This window comes from Acinonyx jubatus, chromosome E1 (assembly GCF_027475565.1).
Source record: "Acinonyx jubatus isolate Ajub_Pintada_27869175 chromosome E1, VMU_Ajub_asm_v1.0, whole genome shotgun sequence".
In the NCBI taxonomy this organism is placed as follows: domain Eukaryota; kingdom Metazoa; phylum Chordata; class Mammalia; order Carnivora; family Felidae; genus Acinonyx; species Acinonyx jubatus.
Window position 1 is genome coordinate 38,283,404 of NC_069397.1, and position 25,671 is coordinate 38,309,074.

At 44.5% G+C, this 25,671-nt stretch overlaps 1 protein-coding gene and 1 pseudogene across 3 annotated transcripts; one reads left to right on the top strand and one right to left on the bottom strand.

Annotated features, from left to right (window-relative positions):
* The first annotated feature begins 682 nt into the window (after window positions 1–682).
* CASC3 (CASC3 exon junction complex subunit) lies at window positions 683–22,866 on the top strand. Of its 3 annotated transcripts, none has more exons than XM_053212032.1 (14): window positions 686–1,349; window positions 1,718–1,745; window positions 2,088–2,125; window positions 13,327–13,485; window positions 13,576–13,727; window positions 14,211–14,387; window positions 14,573–15,258; window positions 17,845–17,909; window positions 18,351–18,465; window positions 18,736–18,834; window positions 19,090–19,304; window positions 19,929–20,051; window positions 20,190–20,253; window positions 21,149–22,866. In XM_053212032.1, exons 1-13 carry the CDS (start codon window positions 1,119–1,121, stop codon window positions 20,211–20,213), a joined length of 2,112 nt encoding a protein of 703 aa, XP_053068007.1. In that variant the 5' UTR covers window positions 686–1,118; the 3' UTR covers window positions 20,214–20,253; window positions 21,149–22,866. The 3 variants fall into 3 exon arrangements, with proteins under 3 accessions (XP_053068008.1, XP_053068007.1, XP_026889632.1); XM_027033831.2 differs by having other exon boundaries at window positions 688–1,349; window positions 21,144–22,866; XM_053212033.1 differs by lacking the exon at window positions 18,736–18,834 and having other exon boundaries at window positions 683–1,349; window positions 21,144–22,866.
* Window positions 22,867–24,244: 1,378 nt separating this feature from the next.
* Window positions 24,245–24,341, bottom strand: LOC113592774 (uncharacterized; annotated as a pseudogene).
* Window positions 24,342–25,671: the final 1,330 nt, after the last annotated feature.

The following is a 25,671-nucleotide window of genomic DNA, read 5'->3' on the forward strand; positions in this document are numbered from 1 at the left end:
CTCCATACATACATCCTCCATTTTTGGACTCTGGAAGCTGGGTTTTGGAGCTGGATTTACAACATGTCACATTTGGCCACTTGTTAAGATCTTTTTGGATCCTGAATCTGTGAAGGCATTCAGAATGCCTTCTAGTTTCGTATTGTCTATAAATTTGGTAAACATCAGAATCTTTAACCATATACCTTGTAAAAATATTACATGGGATAGAATCCTGTACTATGCCATAGTGACTTTTCTCTGTTTGATATATATTATTAATGTGCACTCCTGTAGGTACACTAATACCTTACACATCTTGAACGTATTTACTATGGTCCAAAGAAAATACACCTTTTTTTTTTTCACTGCTGGCAAATGCCTGGCCAAAATCAAAGCATTCCCCTCAGCTACCTGTCTGGTAACCCTTAAGAAGGAAATCATGTCAGGAAATTGAACCAACGGCGGTTCATCTTTTAAAATCGGTTCTAAATCTTGGTTAAGTCTAGCATCATACCAGCCTGCACTTTGGGAGAGGTGATAGCTGGGATGGGGGTGGGAGAGATACAAGAAGGAAGAGGAAGTGAGAAAACACGGTGTGCTGCAACACTAAGTCCTTGAGTTTCACTGCAGACAACTGGTTTCTCCTTCGCTCTTTAGCTTCAAATGGGCTGCTGTGGCAAATTCTGACGCACCACAACGACTTTAGAGGTTTACCTTCACTCGTGATTTTACTAAGCAAACGAATGCAGTAAAACGATCTGCTTCAAACGTGGGTAGAAACAAGAAACGGAAATAGAAAAGCCTGAAACAGCTCCAATGCCGCAGTGAAGCTGTGACAGGTGAGCGCCTTCGACTCGGAAGGCCCAAGATGGCTGGGCGAGGAACACCGCTACCCTCGCGGGGGCCTACCCCAGGCAAGACAGGGGTCGCGGCACGCCCCCCGCACGACACGGATTACGTAATCCCGCTCGCCGCAAACGTGCCGCAGGGTGCCCGCCCCTAGCCCCTCCTCCCGAAAAGCGCGGCGGCCAGTGTCGCACGTGAAGCATGCTGGGACTAGCTCTCAAGCCTCCCGGCAGCCCCTGCGACGGGCGCGGTACGTAAGGAGCTGGTCGGCGGCGGCCGTTCTCCGTAAGATGGCGGATCGTCGGCGGCAGCGCGCTTCGCAGGACACGGAGGACGAGGAGTCTGGCGCATCGGGCTCAGACAGCGGCGGCTCCCCGGCGCGGGGCGGCGGGAGCTGCAGCGGTAGCGCTGGAGGCGGTGGCAGCGGCTCTCTGCCTTCTCAGCGCGGAGGCCGAGCTGGGGCCCTTCATCTGCGGCGGGTGGAGAGCGGGGGGGCGAAGAGCGCCGAGGAGTCGGAATGTGTGAGTGCGCGCGGGCGGGGCCGGCCGGGGGGCGGGGTGTAGGTGGTGATGCGAGGCTGGGAGTTGATGGTAGATGCTGGGGCATATCGTGTTAGAGAAGAGAGCTATGCCAGTGCGGTGTGCATCCGGAGCCCCAAGGGAGGAGGAGGTGTTGGGGTGTCAAGGGGGAAGGGTAGAGCCGCTGTAGATGAAAAGCGGATGTTTATCCAGAAATTGGGGTTGGAAGTGAAGAGATCGGACCTCCCTCGGCTGCTATTTGTTAAAGATGTACCTTTCCTCATCTCCCTTTTCAACATTTTGTGTTGAGTCTTTAGCTCCCCACCCTCTGGAAATCACGGAACTAACCCATGTCATCTCCTTTCCTTCAGGAGAGTGAAGATGGCATGGAGGGCGATGGTGAGTAGCATTATGACAAGTTTTTTGCTGGTAAACTCAGATCACCTATCTTTAGCAGTTGACATCCTGTCAGACTGTTATGGATGTGGGGGAAAAGTGCCATAACGTGGCTCTTTGTAGCACAGGGCTTGTGAGCATACATTTTAGCAGTATGATGTTGGGCAAATCGCTCTTTGAGCCTGTTTCCCATTTGTAAATAGGGACCGTAATTTTATCTCCCTGATAGGTTGATGTCAGAATTGAGTTAGAGTCTTAGCTTGACTCAAAAAGCAATCAGGAAATGTATTTATAATCATTTCTGTTGCCTTTTTTTTTTCCTTACATATTTCTGTTTTGTTTCAGCTGTTCTCTCGGATTATGAAAGTGCAGAAGACTCTGAAGTGAGTGTAACAGGTTCTTTTTTCTCTGTTATCTAGGTTGGAAAATGGTTTGTTTGTTTTTAATGTATTTTAAAAACATGTACACACTCGTGGTTCAAAAGTACCATGACCCACTTGTTACTGTTCTTGTGCATTCTTCATTTATGCTCTTCAAAAACTGTTATAAAAGGTCTTGTTTAGAGTGAGGGAAATTTGGTGCATGCCTCTTTAGGTTTCATGTGATACACTGTTAGTGTCAGTTTTTCACTCTGTCTGCGGAAAATAAGGTTCTAAATTAGAGAATGAGAACATCTTGAAGTCCTTCACGGGATCTTTGGCAGTTCCTTTTATGCTACCTACAGAATGAAACCAGGCAGTTGGATATTTTTTTCAAGTGTGTCTGAAGACCTTAAAAGGGCAGGATTCTGAGTGGTTTGTATCAGAAACATCCCTCAGTTTATAGGGTGCTTTCTCCCTCTTAAATTCAGGAGAAAATTTCCATAAACCAAGCTTTTGTGATCTTATTTTGGTTGGATGAACTACCAGAGATGAACTACCAGGGAATGGCTGTTTGTTTCCTGGGGTTGTTGAATAAAGTCCTGAGTTCTGGATTTTGATCATGGGATTATGAACAGAAGGAATTGGATTGTGGATCAAAGGTTCATTGTGTAGATTTTGTAGAACTGTTACTGTGTATTAGATTTCCATTAAGCACTGGAAATGCAACAGTGAACACTATACCACAATTTCTGTCTTTAGGAATGACTTAGTAAGGAAGTTGGATAAACATGCAGGCAGTCCTAGGACTTGGTGACAACTGCTGGGGACAGGGTTAAGTAGGGTATTAATGGCTGAGTACTGAATCCATTTTAGGTAGTCAGGAAAAAATAAGTTGGAGTTAGACAAACCATGTTCTAGGCAGAGGGAACAACAGCTGTGAAAGTCCTGACACAGGAGAGTAGACTGAATTATTTGGAAACTGATGGTTTGATGTGGCTGGAACATAATAGGTATGTGACGGATACCAGAAATAAAGGCAAATTAGTGAACAGGGGCAAGATCGTCGAGGGATTTACTTGTTCCTTTTCTTCATCATGTACCTGCTATGTGCCAGGAGTTGTGCTGAGCACTGGAATAAAAGACAGACATGGTTCTTCCCTTGTGGAGAAAATAGACAAGTAATTACAGTAATGTTTGGTGAGTGTCATAATATCGGAAGCATAGGGTGCTTTGGGAACACATGGTGGGGGCAACTAACTGGGTTTAGGGTATTTGGAAACACAGAGGATGGGATGTTAAAATAGAGATTTGATGGGTGAGTGGGAGTTAGCCAGGCAGAATATCCTAAGCAGAGAGAACACTGGGAAAAAGGTCTAGAAGGAATGGACTGCATGACGATTTGGAGGATGTGAAAAGTTTAGCATGACTGGTGCTAAGTGATGAGTCTGAGTCCAAATCTTAAAATATCTTGTAGGCCAGATTAAAATGTATTTGGATTATAGCGTAAGGAAGTGAGAAAGCGTAACAGGGTTTTCACCAAGTATGTGATGAATACTGATGGCTTAAATTTTATTATATTATTATTATTATTATTGTTATTTTAATGTTTATTTTTGAGAGAGCAAGACAGCATGAGTAGAGGAGGACAGAAAGAGGGAGACAGAGAATCCGAAGCAGTCTTCAGGCTCCAAGCTGTCAGCGCAGAGCCCGATGTGGGACTCGAACCCACAAACTGTGAGATCATAACCTGAGCCGAAGTTGGACGCTTAACCGACTGAGCCACCCAGACGCCCCCTTATTTTATTATTATTTTTTAAGATTTTAAGTAATCTCTACACCCAGCGTGGGGCTGAAACCCACAACCCCAAGATCAACTGTTGCATGTTCCACTGACCAAGCTAGCCAGGCTCCCCTGAATTAGACTTAAATTTTAAAGAAGTGTTTGTCAGATCCAAGGGACACCTGCCTCAGAAAATCCAGTTGGCCAGTTCTGAGCAAAATCTTGCAGAGGGAGGGAAGACTCAGACATTTATGTGTTAATAAGATCCCAGGTTGATGTTTATGCACAGTAAAATTTGAGATCTTTTTTTTAAGTAGGCTCCATACCCAGCATGGGGCTTGAACTCATGACCCTGAGATCAAGAGTTGGACACACTAACCGTCTGACCCAGCCAGGCATCCCAAGAATTATTATTTTATAACCGTTATTTTGTCTGCAATTTTAGTTGATCTGAGGGGAGCAAAATTGGAAGCAGAAAAGCTAAAGCAATGTGCAAGTTGAGGCAAGCAGTATATGTGGCCTGGAGTGGAGTGGTGTGATAGCAATGAAAACGGAACTGGACAGGATCAAGGGGCACCTGGGTGGCTCAGTCAGTTAAGTGTCTGACCCTAGGTTTTGGCTCAGGTCATGATCTTGCGGGTTTGTTGGTTCTAGCCCTGTGTCAGGCTCTGTGCTGGCAGTGCAGGGCGTTCTTGGGGTTCTCCCTCTCTCCCTCCCCCTCCCTCCCTCCCTCCGCCTCCCCCTCCCCCTCTCCCTTCCTCCCCCTCTCCCCCCCCCCCCCCAGCTCTATCTCTTAAATTAACTTGGGAGGAAAAAAGTGGACAGAATTGAAAGCTATTTAGGTAATGGAATTCATAGAATGTGGTGATTGATGAGATGACTTATTTTCTCTGAAGTCAGTGATGAAGTTAATGTGTAAAGAGTAGAAGGGAGATGAGAGGTTTTGGGGTGAAGAATGTTTGCAGTAGTCACTAGAGAATGGAAACCCTGGAAAGATTGTTACGCAGAATGCAGTGTTCAGTGAGGTTTGTTGATTATGAACTTATAGCATCTCACCATTCTGTATGTAAATGACTTTGGGTGTTACCCTAATAGCAAGGAAAGAAAGCTACTGATGGCTTAAGTAAAGAAGATGAATTGTGGGTGAGGCAAGACTTGGGACAGGGAGAGCCGGTTAAGAGGTTGTTAGGATGAGCCAGGGAACATGATGGTACCCTACAGAAGAGACATGGCAGTGGGACTCAGATTTGAGACATGTTAGGTGGTACTAACAGAACTTCTTGATTGATTGAATGTGGAGCCTGAATTAAGGAGTCAAAGGGATGCCCAGGTTGATGAATAAGAGAGAGAATGGGACATAGGAAGGGTGCCTGGGTAACTCAGTTGGCTAAGCAGCTGACTTTGGCTCAGGTCATGATCTCGTGGTTCATGGGTTCCAGCCCCACGTCGGGCTCTGTGCTGACAGTGGAGAGCCTGGAGCCTGCTTTGGATTCTGTGTCTGTCTCTCTCTGCCCCTCCCCCAGTCACATTCTGTCTCTCTCTCTCTCTCTCTCAAAAATAACATTTTACGAGAAGGGCACATGGGTGGCTCAGTCAGTTGTGCATCTGACTTCAGCTCAGATCATGATCTTGCGGTTCATGAGTTCAAGCCCCGTGTCACGTCAGGCTCTGTGCTGACAGTTCAGAGCCTGGAGCCTGCTTCGGATTCTGTCTCCTCTGCTTCTCCACTCACACCACCTCTCTCTCTCTCTCTCTCTCTCTCTCTCTCTTAAAAATAAATAAAACATTAAAAAAAAGAAAAGAACGGGGCACCTGGGTGGCTCAGTCTGTTAAGCATCCGACTTTGGTTCAAGTCATGGTCTCACAGTTTGTGGGTTCAGGCACTGCATAGGGCTCTGTGCTGACGGCTCAGCCTGGAGCCTGCCTCGGATTCTGTGTCTGTCTGTCTGTCTGTCTCTCTCTCTCTCCACCCCCCGCCCAAACTCTGTCTCTCAAAAATGAATAAACGTTAAAAAAAATTTTTTTTAAAGAAAAAAAGAATGGGACACAGGAGGAGATTTTAGGAAGAAGAATGGTGGGTTAAATTTTGGATGTTTTGAAATTGAGGGACTTGTGGGACTTTGAAATGGCAACATATAGTATATATATCGTCTGAAAGTTAAGAAAGTCTAGTTCTGCTCTGTCTAATACAGTAGTCACTAGCCAAATGTGGCTATTTAAATTTAAATTAGTTTAACTTAAAATCAACTTCAGTTCTTCAGTTGCGGTGGCCACATTTTAAGTACTCAGTAGCTAGCTGTGGGTACTGGCTGCTGTATTGGACAGCATAGAAAAAGTTTCTATGGACAGCAGATTATATTACAGAAAAAAAGCCTGGTATCCTGACTTTCATAGTAATCCATTGCTTGCATTTCTTCTTGATTACTAGCTATATACCTATACGCTACAGTTCAGTCTTGCCTATTAAAGTATGATCTCTCTTGAGGTATCTGGGTGGCTCAGTCTGTTAAGTATCTGACTTTGGCTAAAGATATGATCTCAAGGTTCATAAATTCAAGCCCCACAGCAGGCTTGCTGCTGTCAGTGCAAAGCCTGCTTTGGATCCTCTGTCCCCCTCTCTCTGCCCCTCTTCAACTTGCGCTCTCTCAAAAAAAATAATAATTTTGATTTTTTTTTTTAAGTTTATCTTGAGAGAGCATGTGCGCAAGTGGTGGTGGTGGGGGGCAGAGAGTGAGAGAGAGAGAGAGAATGGGAGAGAGAGAATCCCAAGCAGGCTCCATTGATGCACTATCAGCATGGAGCCTGTTGTGGAGCTCAAACTCATGAACTATGAGATCATGACCAGAGCTGAAATCAAGAGTTGGACGCTTAACCGACTGAGCCACCCAGGTGCCCCAAATTTGATCGGTCTCTTAGTCTACAGGTTAGTTTTTCATCCCTTTCTTTTCCTTACAGTTTATCTGTTGAAAAGGTATTGATTGTTCACTCGTAGTACAACCCAACATGCCTTTTCTGTCCTTTGTATTTCCTGCAAATTATTTCCAGATCCATGGAAAGACAACATGAAACAAAGATTTTATCTTGAACAAAACTGATCATTACTTATTTTCTTTCCCTTATAGGTCACTTGCTTTTTTGTGTGTAGGTATTCCCAGTATATATTTTTTAAGGTCCAGTAACTATATTAGAATTTGTCTAGTGGTAGTTGCTCTGGGTTGGTGTTCACAGGTATGAGATGTACTCTGCAATATGTCATGGAACTCCTATCCCAAGTATTTTGTTTTATTTATTTTTAATGTGTATTTATTTTTGAGAGAGAGAAAGTGTATATGCACAAGTGGGAGAGGGATAGAGTGAGGGACAGAGGATCCCAAGTAGGCTCTGTGCTGATGGCAGAGAGTTGGATGCAGGGCTCCAACTCACAAACCCTGAGATCATGACCTGAGCCAAATTTGGACACTTAACCAACAGAGCCAGCCAGGTGCCCCCTAAGTATTTTATGTGTGTCTTCAGTATTTGACCCTTTCTTTCTAATCCTTTTTTCCTTTACTTCTTGATTTTTAAAAATACTTTGTTCCTTATCACTTTTATTTTTACTTAAGGTGTTATTACTATGTTTATTCACTCTTGTGTTTCTTCTAGTTTTAGGCTTTGTATTTGAAATGATTTTTTTTAAATTTCTAGTACTTTCCTGAGTTCTTTCGTTTCGTTTTTGAGTTTTTCTAACTCTGATTGATGTTCTTTCATACCTTACCTAATTTTCTTAATGCTTTTTTAGCTTTTTTGAAATGAAGTTACACTTTTTATATGATATGTCTGTCTTCTGTCATGCTTTCTTTGTAGAATGCTCTTATTTTTTCTTTCTCATGATAAGTTTATATTGGATTTGACCTCTATGTTTTTGTTACCGGTTTGTATTTTATGTGATATTAGTTTTCCTGATCTGTTAGAAGGACATATGGCTCAGAGTAGCTTTTTCTGACTTCATAAAGCTCTTTCTGTTGTTTTCCTGTAGTGTTAAAAAAAAAAAAAAAAAGTGGTGGATTGCTTTCTGTGATTTCCTGCTCTTGTTCCCTTTCCTAATTTGTTTTGTAGCTTCTCTTCGTTCTTTCTGCTCCTCTCCTGCTCAATTGGATTGTCCTCTCAAGTTTCTCTTTGGTGTGGGACCCTATCCTAGAAGGCAGCCCTGGCAGCTGGGTCGGTTGCAAGATTTCAGAGATTTTAGACCCCTCGAGCCCTTTCAGAGCTTCTTACTGCAGGACCCTTACATTCAAACACTATTGGAGACAGTAAAACTCCTCCTACTTTCAACTGTTGTTTTCAGTTTAGCTTTCTGTTAAATAAATACCTGTTGATTAGTTCAGGGTTCTCCTGTTCTCAGTTCCATTTACTACTCTGCTTTCTTGAGTACAGACACAGTCTGGTGCAGGTCTTAATGGCTGTTCGTGCTTTATTTCTGTGTGCTTGTATTTTGAGGTCTGGGGAATACCTTGTAACCTAGTTTTGTTGTAAACGTCCAAAGCCTTTAAAGGGCTTTGATTTTGCTGTCTAGAAGCTCTCATTTCATGTGGAGGTTAGAAGAGATCAAAAACTGCGGCTGCCATTTTCCCAGAATCCTGGGAAAATCCCAGACAATTTTTAAACTTGTTTTATTATTATTATTATTATTATTATTTTTATTTTTAATTTTATTTATTTTTGACAGAGACAGAGTGTGAGCATGAGCTGGGGAGGGGCAGAGAGAGAGGGAGACACAGAATCTGAAGCAGGCTCCAGGCTCCAAGCTGTCAGCACAGAGCCTGACGCGGGGCTCGAACTCATGAACTGCGAGATCATGATCTAGGCCGAAGTCGGACACTTAACCAACTGAGCCACCCCGGCCTCCCCCCCTTTTTTTTTAAGGTTTATTTATTTTTGAGAGAGAGAATGCAAGCAGGGGACAGGCAGAGAGAGAAGGGGATAAGAGGATCTGAAGCAGGCTCTGTGCTGACAGCGGAGAGCCCGATGCAGGACCTGAGCCCATGAACTGTGAGATCATGACTCAGCTGAAGTTGGATGCTTAACCGACTGAGCCACCCAGGACTGTCCTCTTTTTTCGATGGGTTGTCTTTTTATTGAGTTGTAAAAATATATTCTAGATACAAGTTCCTTATCAGATACATGATTTGCAAATCTTTTTTCCGCATTCTGTGGGTTTTCTTTCTACTTTCTTAATGGTGTAAGGTTTCAATTTTGATGAAGTCTAATATATCTGTTTTTTTCTTTTTGTTTGTGCTTTTGATGTCATATCCAAGAAGGCTGAATCCATGCCAAAACCAAAGTCATGAAGATTAACTCCTGTTTTCTTCTAAGAGTTCTATAGTTTTAGCTCTTAAATTTAGGACTTTGATTCATTTGAGTTAATTTTTGTATATGGGGTGAGGTGGGGGTCTAACTTTTTTTTTTTTGCATGTGGCAGTTTTTTATTTTTATTTTTTAACGTTTATTTATTTATGAGAGAGCGCGAATCAGGGAGGAGCAGAGAGAGAGGGAGACACAGAATCCGAAGCAGGCTCCAGGCTCTGAGTTGTCAGCACAGAGCCTGATGTGGGGCTGGAACTCAGGAACCACGAGATCATGACCTGAGCCGAAGTCACTCACTCAACCAACTAACTGAGCCTCTCAGGTGCCCCTGCACGTGGTAGTTTTGATCAAAGGAGTATTGAAGAGTTTTAAAGAGGAGCAGGTTTACTTTTTTAAAAATGTATGGCATAAAAATAAAATGTATAGTAGGGGTGCCTGTCTGGCTCAGTCGGCAGAGTAGGCAACTCTTGATCTCAGGGTCGTGGGTCGTGAGTTCAAGCCCCACATTGGGTGTGGAGCCTGCTTAAAAAAGAAATGTATAGCAGTTCCAGATAAGACTTGTCTGGAGTGTGGGCATGGAAACCGATGGCCTGTAGCAGAGGTGAAGAGTGAGCATCTTGCTAGTCTTCCAAGTCTGTGACAGGGTTGGCTCAAGGAAGGCATAGAGGTATATAGCTAGGTGATAGGAGCCTCAGGGGAGTAGGAATTTAAAATGATGCTGGATAACTTAGATCTAGAAGAGACATTGAGAACCAGGAAGACACTAACTCTTGTCTTATACTCTGAAATACATAGGGAATGCAAGAATAAGCTAAAACTTCTGTGTGAGAAAGCTACCAGGGGCTTCAAGGGAGAGCTAGACTTGAGAGTTGGGGAGAGTATTCATTGAAGAGGAGTTTTGTCTCTGGAAAAGGATTTGGTGTCAGTCCTTAGCCAAAGCAGTGTGATCCTGGGGTAGCACCTTTTTGTCTTCAGTTAGACCAGACTAATTTGGAGTCTTCTCAGCACTGCTGTTTGTATCTTTCTGTCCTGCCCTGGAAACAAAATTAGTTTCTCATTTGGAATAAAAGAATTCCCTCATTTGACATTCCACCATGGACTAGAGGAGGCAGAGCATAAAACAAAATTCTCATAATCATGCTGATACTATTTTAAGATATTTGAAATCAGTGTGTGTGTCTGTGTGTTTGTTTGGTGGGGACTAATGAATGAAGGTCACATATACATATTGAATAAGATTCTTGAAATTTCTGCTTTAGAACTTACAGGGAACATAAGATTAGGGAAAGAACTGAATGATTACCACCCACCCATCCCCATCTTAAGAGGAGGGGAAACTTCTTGTGAATGAGGGGAAATGGGAAGAATCAAGGACACTTGGTTATTAGAAAGCTGTGAGTAGGGGCGTTTGGGTGGTTCAGTCAGTTAAGCATCTGACTCTTGATTTCGGCTTAGGTCATGATCCCACGGTTTGTGATTTCAAGCTCCACATTGGGCTCTGCACTAACAGTGCGGAGCCCGCTTGGGATTCTCTCTCTGCCTCTACCCCACTCACTTGCTCTCTCTCATAATAAATACATTAAAAAAAAAAAAAAAAGCTATGAGGAGAGGCTTAATCCTTATAGTGTGAGTGTGGTCTTCCTCTAATTGTGGGTTTCATAACAGTATCACCTTTCAGGAATCTGACCCAAAACACTTAGAGGCTGAAATACCCAGATGCTGAGTAGGGAAGAGGATTAGTTGGCTCATTTGGGCCGGTTGGGCAGACGCCACTCTATTTGAAGAAAGGGTAGAAACTTAGAGCTTCTTTGCTTTATCAGGAATCTCACAGTAGAACTCTTTGATCCCATTCCTGATGTTAGCATGAGTTTGGAGTTATGAGCAAGTCTAGTATAGATCAAGCATCAGACCCAGTAGGAGAATAAGATTAGTGTGCACCTATCTACCAGGTGGCAGCGGGGTATTGGCACCCTGACCTGTTAACCCAGCAGTGAGGACTAGCCCACCTTCCTTTGAACCCATTTCTTTGTCTTCAGGTCTCTAAACCTACCCTCCAGCCTATAGATTGGCCTCTGGAGGCCCAAATCCTGAGAGGAATTTGAAATGAAAGTATTCTAAAGCCAGTTCCCTCAGCATAAGCTTTAATTGCTCCTTTTCTCTCCCTAGAACTAGCCACACCTTTATTACCTAACCCTTTCTGGTGGCCAGCCCCTATTTAGTAGATGGCCTAAGGACCCTCTTCGGTATGGACAGACTCAGCAGTTTCTCTGTCACAAGCAGGATTATCCAATCTTGATGTGGCAGGAGAGGAAAGGAGATGTGGAGAGGCAAGAAAGCACTTGAGCTTTGTTTTCATTTCTAAAATGCAGTGGTCATACAAGTTCTCTAGCTTTCTAAGTCACGGGTGCCTGGTTGGCTCAGTTGGTAGAGCATGCGACTCTTGATCTCGGGGTCGTTAGTTCAAGCCCCACGTTGGGTGTAGAGATTACTTAAAAACAAAATCTTAAAAAGAACAAGTTTTTTAAGCCAAAATTTTATAATTACATAATTCTGGGCTGAGTTGTTGGCTAAGGTGATCTCATGCTGCAGAAGGTTGAGTATTCGTATCACAGACATAAAAAATGGTATGCCATTATTTCCCAATTTGAGGGTAAATAAATGCCTTGAAAAATCATAGGGTTATTACAGAGTTTGCAAATTCACTAGCTCAGTTCATATTATTTATAGACTAAATGTACATCTCCCACCTTTGTGTATTACTGGTTTTGAATATACAAGTTAATACAATGTAGATTTTTTTGAAGTATTGAATGTATAGAAATTGTTTGTTAATGTTTTTTTCAGTCACTGGGTGTTATATGAGCTATTGTCTAATGGAGATCCATGAAAATTTTGGAGTTTAACAAGAGGTCCACATAATCTAAAAGGTTGGGAATCTCTGCTCTAAGCTATTCTGAGATGAGACCATTCACAGCTTGAGTTAGAGTGTAGTTTTTAGGCACTGCATGTTTAAGAAATAATCCATGAAGAGGGAGAGGAATCATCAACAAAGATTAAGCTCCTTTTGTATGGTAGGCAGTTTTTATTCTTACTTTTTTAATGTTTATTTATATTTGAGAGAGAGAGAGAGAGAGACACTGTGAGCAGGGAAGGGGCAGAGAGAGAAGGGACAGAGGATCTGAAATGGGCTCTACACTGACAGCAGCCAGCCCGATGTGGGGCTTGAACTCATGAACCATAAGATTATGACCTGAGCTGAAGTTGTCTGCTTAACCAACTGAGCCACCCAGGTGCCCCTGTATGCTAGGCAGTTTAAAGCCTCTCTTTCATATCTCCTGGGCTCCTTCCCCAGAGGCTACCATGGTTAACATTTCCTTGCATATCTTCCTGGAAAACTTACACGGATCTGTATAAGTATACGTATGTATATTTTTTATTGTGTTTTGTGTGTGTGTGTGTGTGCGTGCGCGCGTGCACGCGCCCCATCCTCTAGAAATTTTAGTAAGAGTTTTGATATGTTTGCTTTTAATTCTTACATGGTAGTAAAAGTTCATTAGAAAATGTTTCTATCCTGGGGCGACTGGGTGGCGCAGTTGGTTAAGCGTCCGACTTCAGCCAGGTCACGATCTCGCGGTCCGTGAGTTTGAGCCCCGCGTCAGGCTCTGGGCTGATGGCTCAGAGCCTGGAGCCTGTTTCCGATTCTGTGTCTCCCTCTCTCTCTGCCCCTCCCCCGTTCATGCTGTGTCTCTCTCTGTCCCCAAAATAAATAAACGTTGAAAAAAAAAATTAAAAAAAAAAAAAAGAAAATGTTTCTATCCTAAAGAATGGAAAATAAGGGGCACCTGGGTGGCTCAGTCGGTTAAGGGTCCAACTCTTTGTTTTGACTTAGGTCATGATCTCATGGTTTGTGGGTTGGAGCCCTGTGTCAGGCTCTGTACTGACAGCATGGAACCTGCTTGGGATTCTCTCTTTCCCTCTCTCTCTGCCCTTCCCCTGCTCATGTACATGCTCTCTTTCTCTCTCAATAAACTTGAAAAAAAAAAAAAAAAGAATGGAAAGTAAAAATGCACCATTTCCAACTGATGGGAACTTTTTTCAGGGTGAAGAAGGGGAATACAGTGAAGAGGAAAACTCCAAAGTGGAGCTGAAATCAGAAGCCAATGATGCTGCTAATTGTTCAGCAAAAGAAGAGAAGGGAGAAGAAAAGCCTGACACCAAAGGCACTGTAACTGGAGAGAGGCAGAGTGGGGATGGACAGGTCAGTGTCCACCACAGGCCTCCATTTTGGGGGCCAGAATAAGGACTCTTAACCTTGGAGAGAATAAGGAGCCCTTTGTCTGTCCTCTAGGAGAGCACAGAGCCTGTGGAGAACAAAGTGGGTAAAAAAGGCCCTAAGCATTTGGATGATGATGAGGATCGGAAGAACCCAGCATACATACCCCGGAAAGGGCTCTTCTTTGAGCATGATCTTCGAGGGCAAACTCAGGAGGAGGAAGTCAGGTACAACCATTTGTTGCTGCTATTAGTATGTATTTAGTGCTTACTGTATGCCCAGCACTTTGCTAATTTATTGCTCACAGTACTTTAAGTTTTATGATTATCTTTTGAGGAAAGTGAGGCTTAGGATATTTGGTAACTTTTGGTGGAGGAGCTGGGATCCAGACCCACACTTCCACTGCCTTCCTTAATTTGAGGCTCAAGACTCTGGGATATGAAATAGTTGCATAGGCTGCCTTATAAGCAAGAGATATTTATTTCCAAGGTGCTGAGTAGTTTGAAGTGAAGTCTTTCCTCATTTTTGTCCCTTATTACATTTGAGCTCAGTAGGCTCTGTGATTCACTCTTGGTTTTGTATAATCTGTCTGGGAAAATGGGAAGACCAGTGAAGTTCCTACTGTTTCTCTGCCCAAACCTATTTTTTCGTGAACATCTTTATGTAATGGAATCTACCAGCCTAAGACACTTTTTCCTGGTTTTATCCAGACCCAAAGGGAGACAGCGAAAGCTATGGAAGGATGAGGGTCGCTGGGAGCATGATAAGTTCCGGGAAGATGAACAGGCTCCAAAGTCTCGACAGGAGCTCATTGCTCTTTATGGCTATGACATCCGCTCAGCTCACAATCCTGATGACATCAAACCCCGAAGAATCCGGAAACCCAGGTGAGGAAATTTTGCAGTTTATATTTATATTTTAGAGAACCTTTGCTTTTCTAAATGCCATTTCAGCCTGTCATTCAGTCGGTGAGGAATGGGTGAAGTCTCCCTGACCTTCAGTTTATATCTCTAGTCATCTCATCTCTTTTGTTATTTCTTTCCTTAAGACTTTTGCCATTCCATTTATTCAGGTTTGGGAGTCCTCCGCAAAGAGATCCAAACTGGATTGTTGAGCGACCAAACAAGTCCCATCGCCATCAGGGTCCTGGGGGCACCCTACCACCAAGGACATTTATTAACAGAAATGCTGCAGGTACTGGCCGGATGTCTGCTCCCAGGAATTACTCTCGATCTGGGGGCTTCAAGGAAGGTCGTGCTGGTTTTAGGCCTGTGGATGCTGGTGGGCAGCATGGTGGCCGATCTGGTGAGACTGTTAAACATGAAGCCAGTTACCGGTCACGGCGCCTAGAGCAGACTCCTGTGAGGGATCCATCTCCAGAAGCTGATGCTCAAGTGCTTGGCAGTCCTGAGAAGGAAGAGGCAGCCTCAGAGATTCCAGCTGCTGCTCCTGATGCTGCACCACCAGCCCCTGACAGGCCTATTGAGAAGAAATCCTATTCCCGGGCAAGAAGAACGAGAATCAAAGCTGGAGATGCAGTCAAGGTTGCAGAGGAGGTGCCCCCTCCACCTGAAGGGCTGAACCCAGCGCCTCCAGTCCCAGAAACTACCCCTTCTCCACCTGCTAAGACTGGAGCCTGGGAGGCTCCAGTGGATTCAACTACAAGTGGACTTGAGCAAGATGTGGCACAACTAAATATAACAGAACAGAATTGGAGTCCAGGGCAGCCTTCGTTCCTACAGCCACGTGAGCTTCGGGGTAGGTACCTTAGGGTTAGTGACTAACTTTTTTCCCTGAGCATCACTGAATTTGGGGACATGGGATTAGGTGTCTTGGGGATATAGTGTCTGATAAATATCTTTTTTTTTTTTTTTTTTTTAAGAGAGTGCATGCATGTGCAAATGGGGGAGAAGGAAAGAGAGAATCCCAAGCAGGCTCTGAGAGCAGGCTCCCTGCTTTCAGCACAGAGCCCATCAAAGGGTTCAAACTCACAAACTGAAATCATGACCTAAGCCGAAATCAAGAGTTGGATGCTTAACCAACTCCACCCGGGTGCCCCTAGCTTTGTTTTTGTTAACTGAAAGAAATATATTCATAGGTATATTCATACAAAGACCTCAGAGAAGTTTTATCTGTTACCCAAGACTACCCCACTACTTTGCCTACCTGACCAGTTATCAATATTGACCTCCTGAATGCACAATCTTTTACCCATTCTCTGTGGGGAAAGTTGGAAGAGAGTGGCAGTGTTCTTACTATATGAATTAATAGTTAAATATTTGAAGGCAGATACTTACTCGTTTGAATTTGGATGAGAATTTTCTTTTTTTTTCTTATTTATTTATTTATTTAATGTTTTTTATGGAGGGCTTTTATTTTATTTTTTTTTAATGTTTATTTTTGAGAGAGAGACAGAGTACAAGTGGGGGAGGGGGGCAGAGAGGGGGAGATATTTAATATTTATTTTTGAGAGAGAGCACAAACGAGGGAGGGGCAGAGAGAGAAGGGGAGAGACACAGAATCAGAGAGAGAGAGAGAGAGAGAGAGAGAGAGAGAGAGAGAGAGAGGGAGACACAGAATCTGAAGCAGGCTCCAGGCTCTGAGCTGTCAGCACAGAGCCCAATGCGGTGGTCAAACCCACAAACCATGAGATCATGACCTGAGGCAAAGTTGGACTCTCAATGGACTGAGACACCCAGGTACCCCTGGATGAGAATTTTCTAATCTCTTTGAAAGGAAAGCCTAATTTCCTTAATCTAGAGCTATAGAAAACAATAGAGTTTTCTATAGTGTAATAACTTTTTGAACAACTGTAATGTGCCTAGAGTGACTGAGGAAATGAACTTGCAATTTTAATTAATAGAAATTTAAATAACCACATGTGGCTATTGGATATCACGTTGGATAGCAGAGTTCTAGAAACCAGGACCTATCTACCAGGCTCTTGCCCATCCATCTTTCCCTCCAGCCAGGTAGATCAAAAGATCTTTTCCTTAGTTTTTTTTTTTTTTTTTTTAATTTTTTTAATGTTTGTTTATTTTTGAGAGACAAAGTGTGGATGGGGGAGGGGCAGAGAGAGAGAGAGAGAGAGAGAGGGAGACACAGAATCTGAAGCAGGCTCCAGGCTCTGGGCTGTTGTCAGCACAGAGCCCAAGGCGGGGCTCGAACTCACAAGCTGTGAGATCATTACCTGAGCCGAAGTTGGCCGCTTAACCAACTGAGTCACCAAGGTGCCCCTCTTTTCCTTAGTTTCTGAAATCTGATTTGAACTTAAAGATTGGAAATCCTCATTTGGACTGGGAGTTTCAGCATCCTTCCCTGGTGTGCATGATTTTGTTTGTTTGTTTATTTGGAGAAAGCATGTGAGTGAGAGGGAGCAGAGGAGGGGAAGAGAGAGGAAGAGAGAATCCCAAGCAGGCTCCACACTGACAGTGGGGCATGAACGTACGAACTATGAGATCATGACCTGAGCCAAAATCAAGAGTGGACACTTAACCTACTGAGCCATCCAGGCACCCCTGTGCATTTTTGAATACCAAAAACCAATGTAGTATAAACTGGACCTGGAGTTGATCTTTGGATGGAGAAGTATACCCTTCTACTGATACCTTATTACCATTGGAAGATGTCTTTTTTTGTCCTGAGTCATTTTCAGCCAGAGGGCAGTATCTTCCCAAATGTCCATCCTAGACCTCTATGGCCTAGAATAATTGGGCAGATTCACAGAATGTCCAGTTATGTTCAGAAACTTGAGGGCTGAGATTTTTCAATATGTTTGATAATGTACTGTGCTAATTATAACTCTTAGGCATTCTGTAAAGGGAAGTATTTGGTGGGAGAAATTTGAACTTGCACTTTCTCATTGAAGTGTGTGTGTGTGTGTGTGTGTGTGTGTGTGTGTTCAAAGACTTTATTGCTATATTAAGATTGCAGGCAGTGAGGACAGATTTCCAAATGCTGGTATTGACAGGAGGCAGAGATAGTTTAAAAGGAATTTTGTTGGGTCCCTGGGTGGCTTAGTTGGCAAGCCTCTGACTCTTGATTTTGGCTCAGCTCATGATCTCATGATCTCATGGTTCGTGAGATCCAGCCCAGCATCAGTCTCTTTGCTGACACCGTGGAACCTGCTTGGGATTCTCTCATTCCCTCTTCCTCTGCCCTTCCCCAACTCATGTGCTTCCTCACTGTCTCTCCCCTTCTCCCTCTCAAAATAAATAAATAAACATTAAAAAAGAATTTTGTTAGTTTAAAAGAATAAAACAATTCCACATGTTGTATTCTTTAGTCTTACTCAACATCTATCTACTCTGCAGCCATGACTTTTTTTTTTTTGGTATATTACAGGTATGCCCAATCACATACACATGGGAGCAGGACCTCCACCTCAGTTTAACCGGATGGAAGAAATGGTACAGAAAGGAAAAGGGAGTAGTTGGGGGAGCGGGCTGCATGCAACAGTTGTTCACTGTTTAAACCAGGATAAGGCCTTGGAGTCTGCTTTCCCATTGATTTACCCATATTTCTTTTAATTTGGCTCTCCAGAAAGGGTAGAGGGTCTAGGTTCAGATCTTGATGTTTCTCATTGGCTTTACAATTCATTTTGCAAATATTTTTTTAAGCTTTTTTTATTAAGTAATCTCTACACCTCATGTGGGGCTCGAACTCATGACCCTGAAGTCAAGAGTTGTATGTTCTTCCAACTGAGCCAACCAGAACCCCTTCATTTTGCCAGTATTGTTTAAATATGTGCCATATACCAAGGGTGTGTTTTGCAGCACCTACAAGAGGGTGGGACTTGATAGGAGAGTCAGCCCTCTGGGAGTCTTTTTGCTCAAACCTTGTTATTTCAGGGTGTCCAGGGTGGGCGAGCCAAACGCTATTCATCTCAGCGGCAGAGACCTGTGCCGGAGCCCCCTGCCCCTCCTGTGCACATCAGTATCATGGAAGGACATTACTATGATCCATGTGAGTTATTTTGGGGGTTTTTTGTTTGTTTTTTTAAAAATTCTTGTTAGGCACCTTTCTTGGCAGGATGAAGTGAATTAAGAGACCAGCCTCTTGACTCCTAAAATTTCCCTTCTGACTTCTCACAGTGGTTATCAAACATTGTCTGGCTGCTGTTTTCTTCACATGGAAAACTGAGAACATCTTTTAAAGGGTTTGGGGGACAAGGAGACTTATCCATATGATACGAAGAGTGAGGGTTTATGAGAGTCCCAATGTGATATTTTACAGTGCAGTTCCAGGGACCAATCTATACCCATGGTGACAGCCCTGCCCCACTGCCTCCTCAGGGCATGATTGTGCAGCCAGAAATGCACCTTCCCCACCCAGGTAAGCTTTGCACCTCTGCTTGTATGCTTCCAGTACGTGAGGATATGTGTTGGGGGCTTCACAAGCTCCATCCTCCTGAGCTCTGTGCTGCTTGCTTACAAGGCTGGCCACTCTGGCTGCTTGAGCAACAAACTCCTCTTGGGTCCATCCTGAGGACTTCATCCTGAGTCTTTCTGTGCTGAGCAGGGCAGCCAAGCCATCCCATGGAAATGGTGTTATCTTCTATTTAATTTTTGTTTTCCTCTTCTTATCCAGGTTTACATCCCCACCAGACACCGGCACCTCTCCCCAATCCGGGCCTCTATCCCCCACCAGTGTCCATGTCTCCAGGACAGCCACCACCTCAGCAGTTGCTTGCTCCTACTTACTTTTCTGCTCCAGGAGTCATGAACTTTGGTAATCCTAGCTACCCTTATGCTCCAGGGGCACTGCCTCCCCCACCGCCGCCTCATCTATATCCTAATACGCAGGTGAGATGGCTAATGAGCAGATTTTTCTACACGTCCTTTAATTCAGACGAGGAGGTGATATGGGAAGAATGCTTAAGGAATTTGAGAAAACATTTCGATGCCACTGATTTGCATGTGACACCAGGACGCCTCTTGGTGGTCAGGAGCTGGAAATGCAGCTTATGTAATGCCCATCGTCTGTTTATTGCCTTCTGTTTCTTGAATGGTATTTCATTGAAGTGTTTTGGTATGTCTTAGGTGGCTGTGTCTGTTATTCAATTGAGTAAAGAAGCTGTATTATCCTTACCAGCCCTACCCCTTCCTGTGCTGCTTAACTCCCAACAGGTTGACACCATCTGGTATGTGAGGTGTCACCACTGAGCTTAGCCTCTTCCATTTTTCAGCTGATGGTAAGAATTAGAGAAAGATGAGCAATACTTTGGAGGAGTAAGAATCAGAACATAATTAAAAGATAGTAAGATAGAAATGAATGATCACTTTAAGGGGCAGCTTAGAGATTTAAAAATTCCCCAGTACTTTTATTTTTGTGCCCGAGTAATGCTTCCTGCCCAAATAATGTTTCCTGTTCATCATAGTTAGGGTGAGTTTGCCTAACTTTTTCTTCTGACTTATTGGGGTCCCAAGGCCCCATCACAGGTATATGGAGGAGTGACCTACTATAACCCTGCCCAGCAGCAGGTGCAGCCAAAGCCCTCCCCACCCCGGAGGACTTCCCAGCCAGTCACCATTAAGCCCCCACCTCCTGAGGTATGTAAGCTGCTTCCCACATCAGTGGGCTTTCCTTTCCCCTAGAAAATTTCTCTCCTTTTCTGAGTGTGTCTCCATGGCCTTTTTTTTTTTTTTTTTTTTAACGACTGGTAACAAATTCTAACTTTATTATTCCAGGTTGTAAGCAGGGGTTCCAGTTAATATGAGTTCTTAAATATTTTAAATCGAACATCCTATAAAAGTAAGTGTACAATGTACTATGACTCTTACAACATTTTAAATTTATTTATTTATTTATTTATTTATTTATTTATTAATTATTTTTAATGTTTATTTTTGAGAGACAGAGACAGAGCATGAGCCGGGGAGGGACAGAGAGGGAGACACAGAGTCTGAAGCAGGCTCCAGGCTCTGAGCTGTTAGCACAGACCCCAACACAGGGCCCAAACCCACAAACCGTGAGATCAGGACCTGAGCCGAAGTCTGCTGCCCAACCGACTGAGCCACCTAGGCGCCCCAACTCTTATAACATTCTTAAAACTAATGCTCGTGCTTATTTACTTAACAATCACCTAATTAATGCTTTAAGTTATAATCATGAGATATCTTGTGGGGAGGCTTAAAGGAGTCTCAAAATTTGCCAGCCGCTTTGTTTTGCGAATGCATTGAGCAGGATTGAAGCAGAAACCATTGTTAACTTGGCAGAATTTCATTTGGGAATCTGCAGGGGAAAAATGCAGGGCATTCTTTTTTAAGGAAAGGGAAATCTAAATTTGAGGTGTTTGCAGCAGAGCCAGTTCTAAAAGTCATGGAGAAAGATCATGGGGGTTTTATTGTTGCTTTGTTAGGGACTTTATTTTTTTTATCTTTACTATTTTTTTTTTAACGTTTATTTATTTGAGAAAGAGACGTGGAGAGAGAATCTCTGTGCTGTACTGCAGAGCCTGCTTGGAATTTTCTCTCTCTCACTCGTGTGTGCTCCGTCTCCTCCTTTCTCTCTCTTAAAAATAAATAAACATTAAAAAATAATAATAAAACACATGATTTAGAAACGTGGCTTTTTGAAAACAGCTTGTAAATGCCCAGAAGGTCCATTAACGATGTTTCTTCCCATTTCCCCACCCCTGTCAGAACAGCAGAGGTGAGAACCCAGGAGAGAAGAGAAATACAACTGGCTGTTTACTACCAGGAGGGCTTCAAAGATATAGGGTGGCTCCTACCAGCAAGCAGCTGAATGAGGAGGACCCCTGCCTTCCTCTGAGGACAGACTCTGTTGGAGAAGGGGCTAAACAAGTGGACTTCCTCCCATCTCCACTCTTTACTTGAGTTGGCTGTGCTCAGAGGAGCAGAGGTCCAGCCAGCTCAGGCTTCTGGGTCTACATCTAGAAGCCCATGTCTTTTACTCTTCTTCACTTTTTCCTGGGAAATTCAAGTGTCTTCTCCCAGGGAAGCTCCTTCCTGTATGTTTTGTTTCCTAAGACGTTCGTTTGTAAAGCCTGGCTTATTATTCTTAAATTAATATTCTTTTAGTTTCTTTTTCTCTTTGCCTTTAAATGAGACAAATTCATTCTTCTGATTTGCTAGCTCCTCTGGGTTCCCTTTTGGTCTTTCCCTGCATCCCAGATAATTGAAGTTTTACCAGCCAGTTTTCCCCCACCAAGTCTTTAAAGAGGTGGCCTTTCATTTTTGTCTGGCCGTTGTTATTGTACTTGGATTCTCTCACTTCCTCTAACCCTCGAAGCAGAGCCGTCCACAGAGTGTCTCATTGTGGAGAAAAGTTCAAAGTGTGTGGTAGGAGCCCTTCGTCTGACTTCGATTTTCAGGAGTCTGAGCCTCCATCAGTCCCTGTACTGTGTAGGTGTCAGTCCTCTACTTGAGGGCAGAGTCTCTACAGTGGGGAGAGATGGCAGTCCAGATGCCCTTGTGAGAAAGGGAGAGTGGAGTAAGCCTTTGCCCTTAAGGGTCTGTATTCACACAGTCCTCGGGGCCCAGTCTTGGAGGTAAGTGGAGTTAGAGGTCCCTGTGCTGCTCTTCTTTCCATCCTTCCTACCACACCCCCTTTCCAGTTGCTGTGGACCAATACATCTCTCTAGAGGCAGATACTGTCCAGCAAGTGGTCTGCCCTATACTTCGCAGTTGCTCTTCTCCATGTCTTTCCTGCTACAAGTGTTTTAGATGTTACTACCTGATTTTCCCCAAGTTCTGCTCCTGTCCCTGCAAACAGAAGATCCCACATCTGGGCTTCAGGCCTAAGGAAGCCAGTCATTTTCGGGGCAAGGGCTCCTCTTGCTTTTCTTCCCTATCCATGGCGCTGAACCACTCCCCTGCTGCCTCTGTGGAAGAGATCCCTATTACTGCAGCACTTGTGTCTGCCAGGGGTAATTTGGCCACTGTCCCTATCCTACAGAACCTGAGGGAGATGGTGGTGGCTGTGTTTCCCCAAGTAATGTCACTGTCTCTATTCTCTCCAAGAGCTGACCTAACCACTCTTGAGTCACAGGTGTGGGGTGGGGGGTGGGGAGAGGCACTCAAGCTGTAACCCCCAAGGAGGAAATAACTGAGAGATTCTTCTAGGGGTAGCTGGTGGTTGTGCCTTTTGTAGGCTGTTCCCTTTGCCTTAAACCTGAAGATGTCTCCTCAAGCCTGTGGGCAGCATGCCCAGATTCCCAGACCTTAAGACACTGTGACAGTTGTCTCTGTTGGTCCACTGTGTTTCATTGCAAGAATTTCTCCATGTGTGGTGGTGGTGGTGTTGTTTGTTTGTTTGTTTGTTTGTTTGTTACTATTTTAAAGGGTGCACATTTGTGATCAGCATTGTGACTTGGAGATAATAAAATTTAGACTGTAAACTTGGCTCCTTTGCCAGTGTTTTGCATGAGTCTTGATTTGGGAGGCACAGTAGAGAACTTGCTGACTCCCCAGAGTTGCAGTCACAACTCAAGGCAACTCAAGACTTATGAAATGGAAGCCCTGAGAGGTGGGGAACCCACAGTTGTATCTGTATTCCCCATTGGCTATCTTATCCTAACTACATTGCCACATGGATCCAGGATATTATTCAGTCCCTTTGATTGGAAGCATCAGGGACAGAAAAAAACTAGTGAGATGCAACTTACCCACGTGAACATGTAGTTACCCTTTCACCTTTGTTAGTGTTTGGCAAGTGAGTTTCCCTTCCCAGGGTAATGTGCCCAAAGTCAATACAACTGTACCAGGGGGAGGCACAGGTAGCTAAGCTTTCTTCTTGTAAAGACACTCTGGCACTGAAGTATCAAGAACCACAGCCTAAGAGGGAGGCTTCTATTAACCTTAGTAAAGGTAAAGCGGAACTATTGAGACCATCAGCTGTGGCTAATGCTGCCGGTTATCTAGTTCACTGAGCCCCTGATGTGTGCAGGCCAGTTCCTAGCTTCGAAGTGACTGTTTTCTTCCAGATCCTGGGTGGGGTGAAGTTTACTACAGAGGTGATGCCCAGTGGGGGGAGCAATTGAATTTAATGTGGAGCTAGTGGCATCTGTTCTTGGACCACAAATCCTTGTGCACCGGGGGCATGGACATCATGGTATACCTTAAAACAGTTGGGACTCCCCCTGTATCCCTTGGTGCTACTGCTTGAGGCAGAGGACCATGATTCTTTTTCCCCCTACCCCTAATTCCTCTTAGTCATGTCCATTTGCTTTCCTCCTCCCCACAGGGTGATGGGTAACTATGGCCCTGATCTCCTGGGGGTCATGCAAAGAATGCCAGGCATCCTTGGGGGTAGGACACTGGCAGGAGGGATGACTGTTAAGATGTTTCCTCCTCACCCCTGCCTCTTGCTTCCCCAGTCCTGCAGTTAGATCCCATTGCTCTCTGTTGCCCTGGTAACAAGCTCAGCAAGAAGAAACTCAAACTCAACAAAGCCCCCAGGTTCTCTGCCCTACCAGCCTGCCTTTCAGTGGGCAGAAAGCAAGTATGAGGGGCAGATCAGCCTTATGTAGCCTTGCCCTATTCCCTTCTAGAAGTCCATGGGCTGGGCTCTCAGAGTTCTTTGCTTCCATCTTCTCACAGTTGTTAATCCTATCACTCTCTTCCCCTCTATTTCTTCCATGCCAGCCCCCTCTCCCCTGTGCGGTCAACACACAGGCTTGCTACCTTATGGGTAAGGTCTTAGAATCCTGAAGTTGTCTCCTAGCATCGACAGCCGCTTGGGCTGTCCCTCTAGGGCAGTGATTCTCAACCATGGCTGTTTGAATCACATGGGGATCTTCTACGTGGCATCCTCGTACAGGGACCATGCTAATCTCTGTATCATCCCAGGCTTGCTATATGTGCTGCCAAAGTGAGCACCACTTGGGGATCTTTTAAAAAATACCATAAACCTCAGCCTCACCTCAAAGATGTAATTGATTCGGACTGTGGCCTGGGCATCAGTATTGTTGAGTTCCCCTGGATTCCAATGTGCACGTGGGGTGAGAACCACTCTTCTAGGAGGGCCATGACTCACTCCATGCTGGCTTTCCTTCCTCATTCAAGTCCTTGAACTCAGTCTCTGCCTGATATCCTTGAGTAGTTGCAGGGGTGCTGGGGTCCTGCTCCCCAAGCTTTCAGTTTCCAGAAGTGTCTCTGCCTCCTTTATTTCCAGCCCCCACACCCTCCACACTCCCCAAATCTTTCCCCTTCCTAACTGACAATCCCAAATCCTGCCCAGAGAGGAGGTTACCAAGGCAACCAGCTTAATCTGGTAACTGTGGCATGTGCTCGGAGTGGAGCCCTCTCCTCTTCTTATTTGGTTCACAAAATGCCTGGGGAGCTCTTAGCCACTCCAGCCAGTTTCTCCTCTTAACCCCAGGGATAGTGGGGTATCCAATAAAGGGAGCCCAGCAAGCCGATACTCGGATCTCTATTCCAGCTTTTTAGCCAAAACTGCTCTTTCCCTTTTACTGTTCCCTTTTGAAATCCACAAACAGATGGGTGTGCAAAGCTTTAATTCTGTAAACACATGCTCTAGCACACATAGGACCAGATATGCACACACGATGACACGTGTGGAGTACACACCCTGCAGTTCAACCACCACTCCCAGCCTTTAGCATTCCTGTCCCTGCCTGGTCCCTGCACGGTAAACAGGGGTGGGGCATTGTCCAAGGAGCTTCAATCTCTCTGGAACCTGGTGCCACTCCCCCACCTTGTTACTTTAACCTTGATGTGTTTACACTGAGTGTTTCTCTATACCCACCTCCTTCTGGGGCAGTGTATCTTTAGGGACAGAATGCTCCAGGCACAGGCATCAGGAATAAAGATCATTTAGAGTGCAAATTGGCACCACTTGCCCTACTCCATGGCTATGTCCACCCTGGAGGGGCTCTACACTAAGTGATATTGGCTGGCAGTTCTGGAGCTTGTCACTCATCTCCACAGTCCTGCTTTCTCCTGCTGCTGGCTGGGTTCAGGTGCCCTTGTGCTCCTTGTCTCCTCCCCTCTGCCTCCTGTCTCTTTTCCTCACCCCAACTAGACCTGCCACAACCTGCTGCTGCTCCTTGCCTGGCTCCTACCTGCCTGCCAGCACCTGCCTCTCACAAGCCAGGCCTTCACCACCTATTGTGCCCTACCAGAAAGGGCAGATGGGCACCGCCCCCAGTGCCAATGCCAATCCACTTCAGGCCTTCCCAGCCCTTCT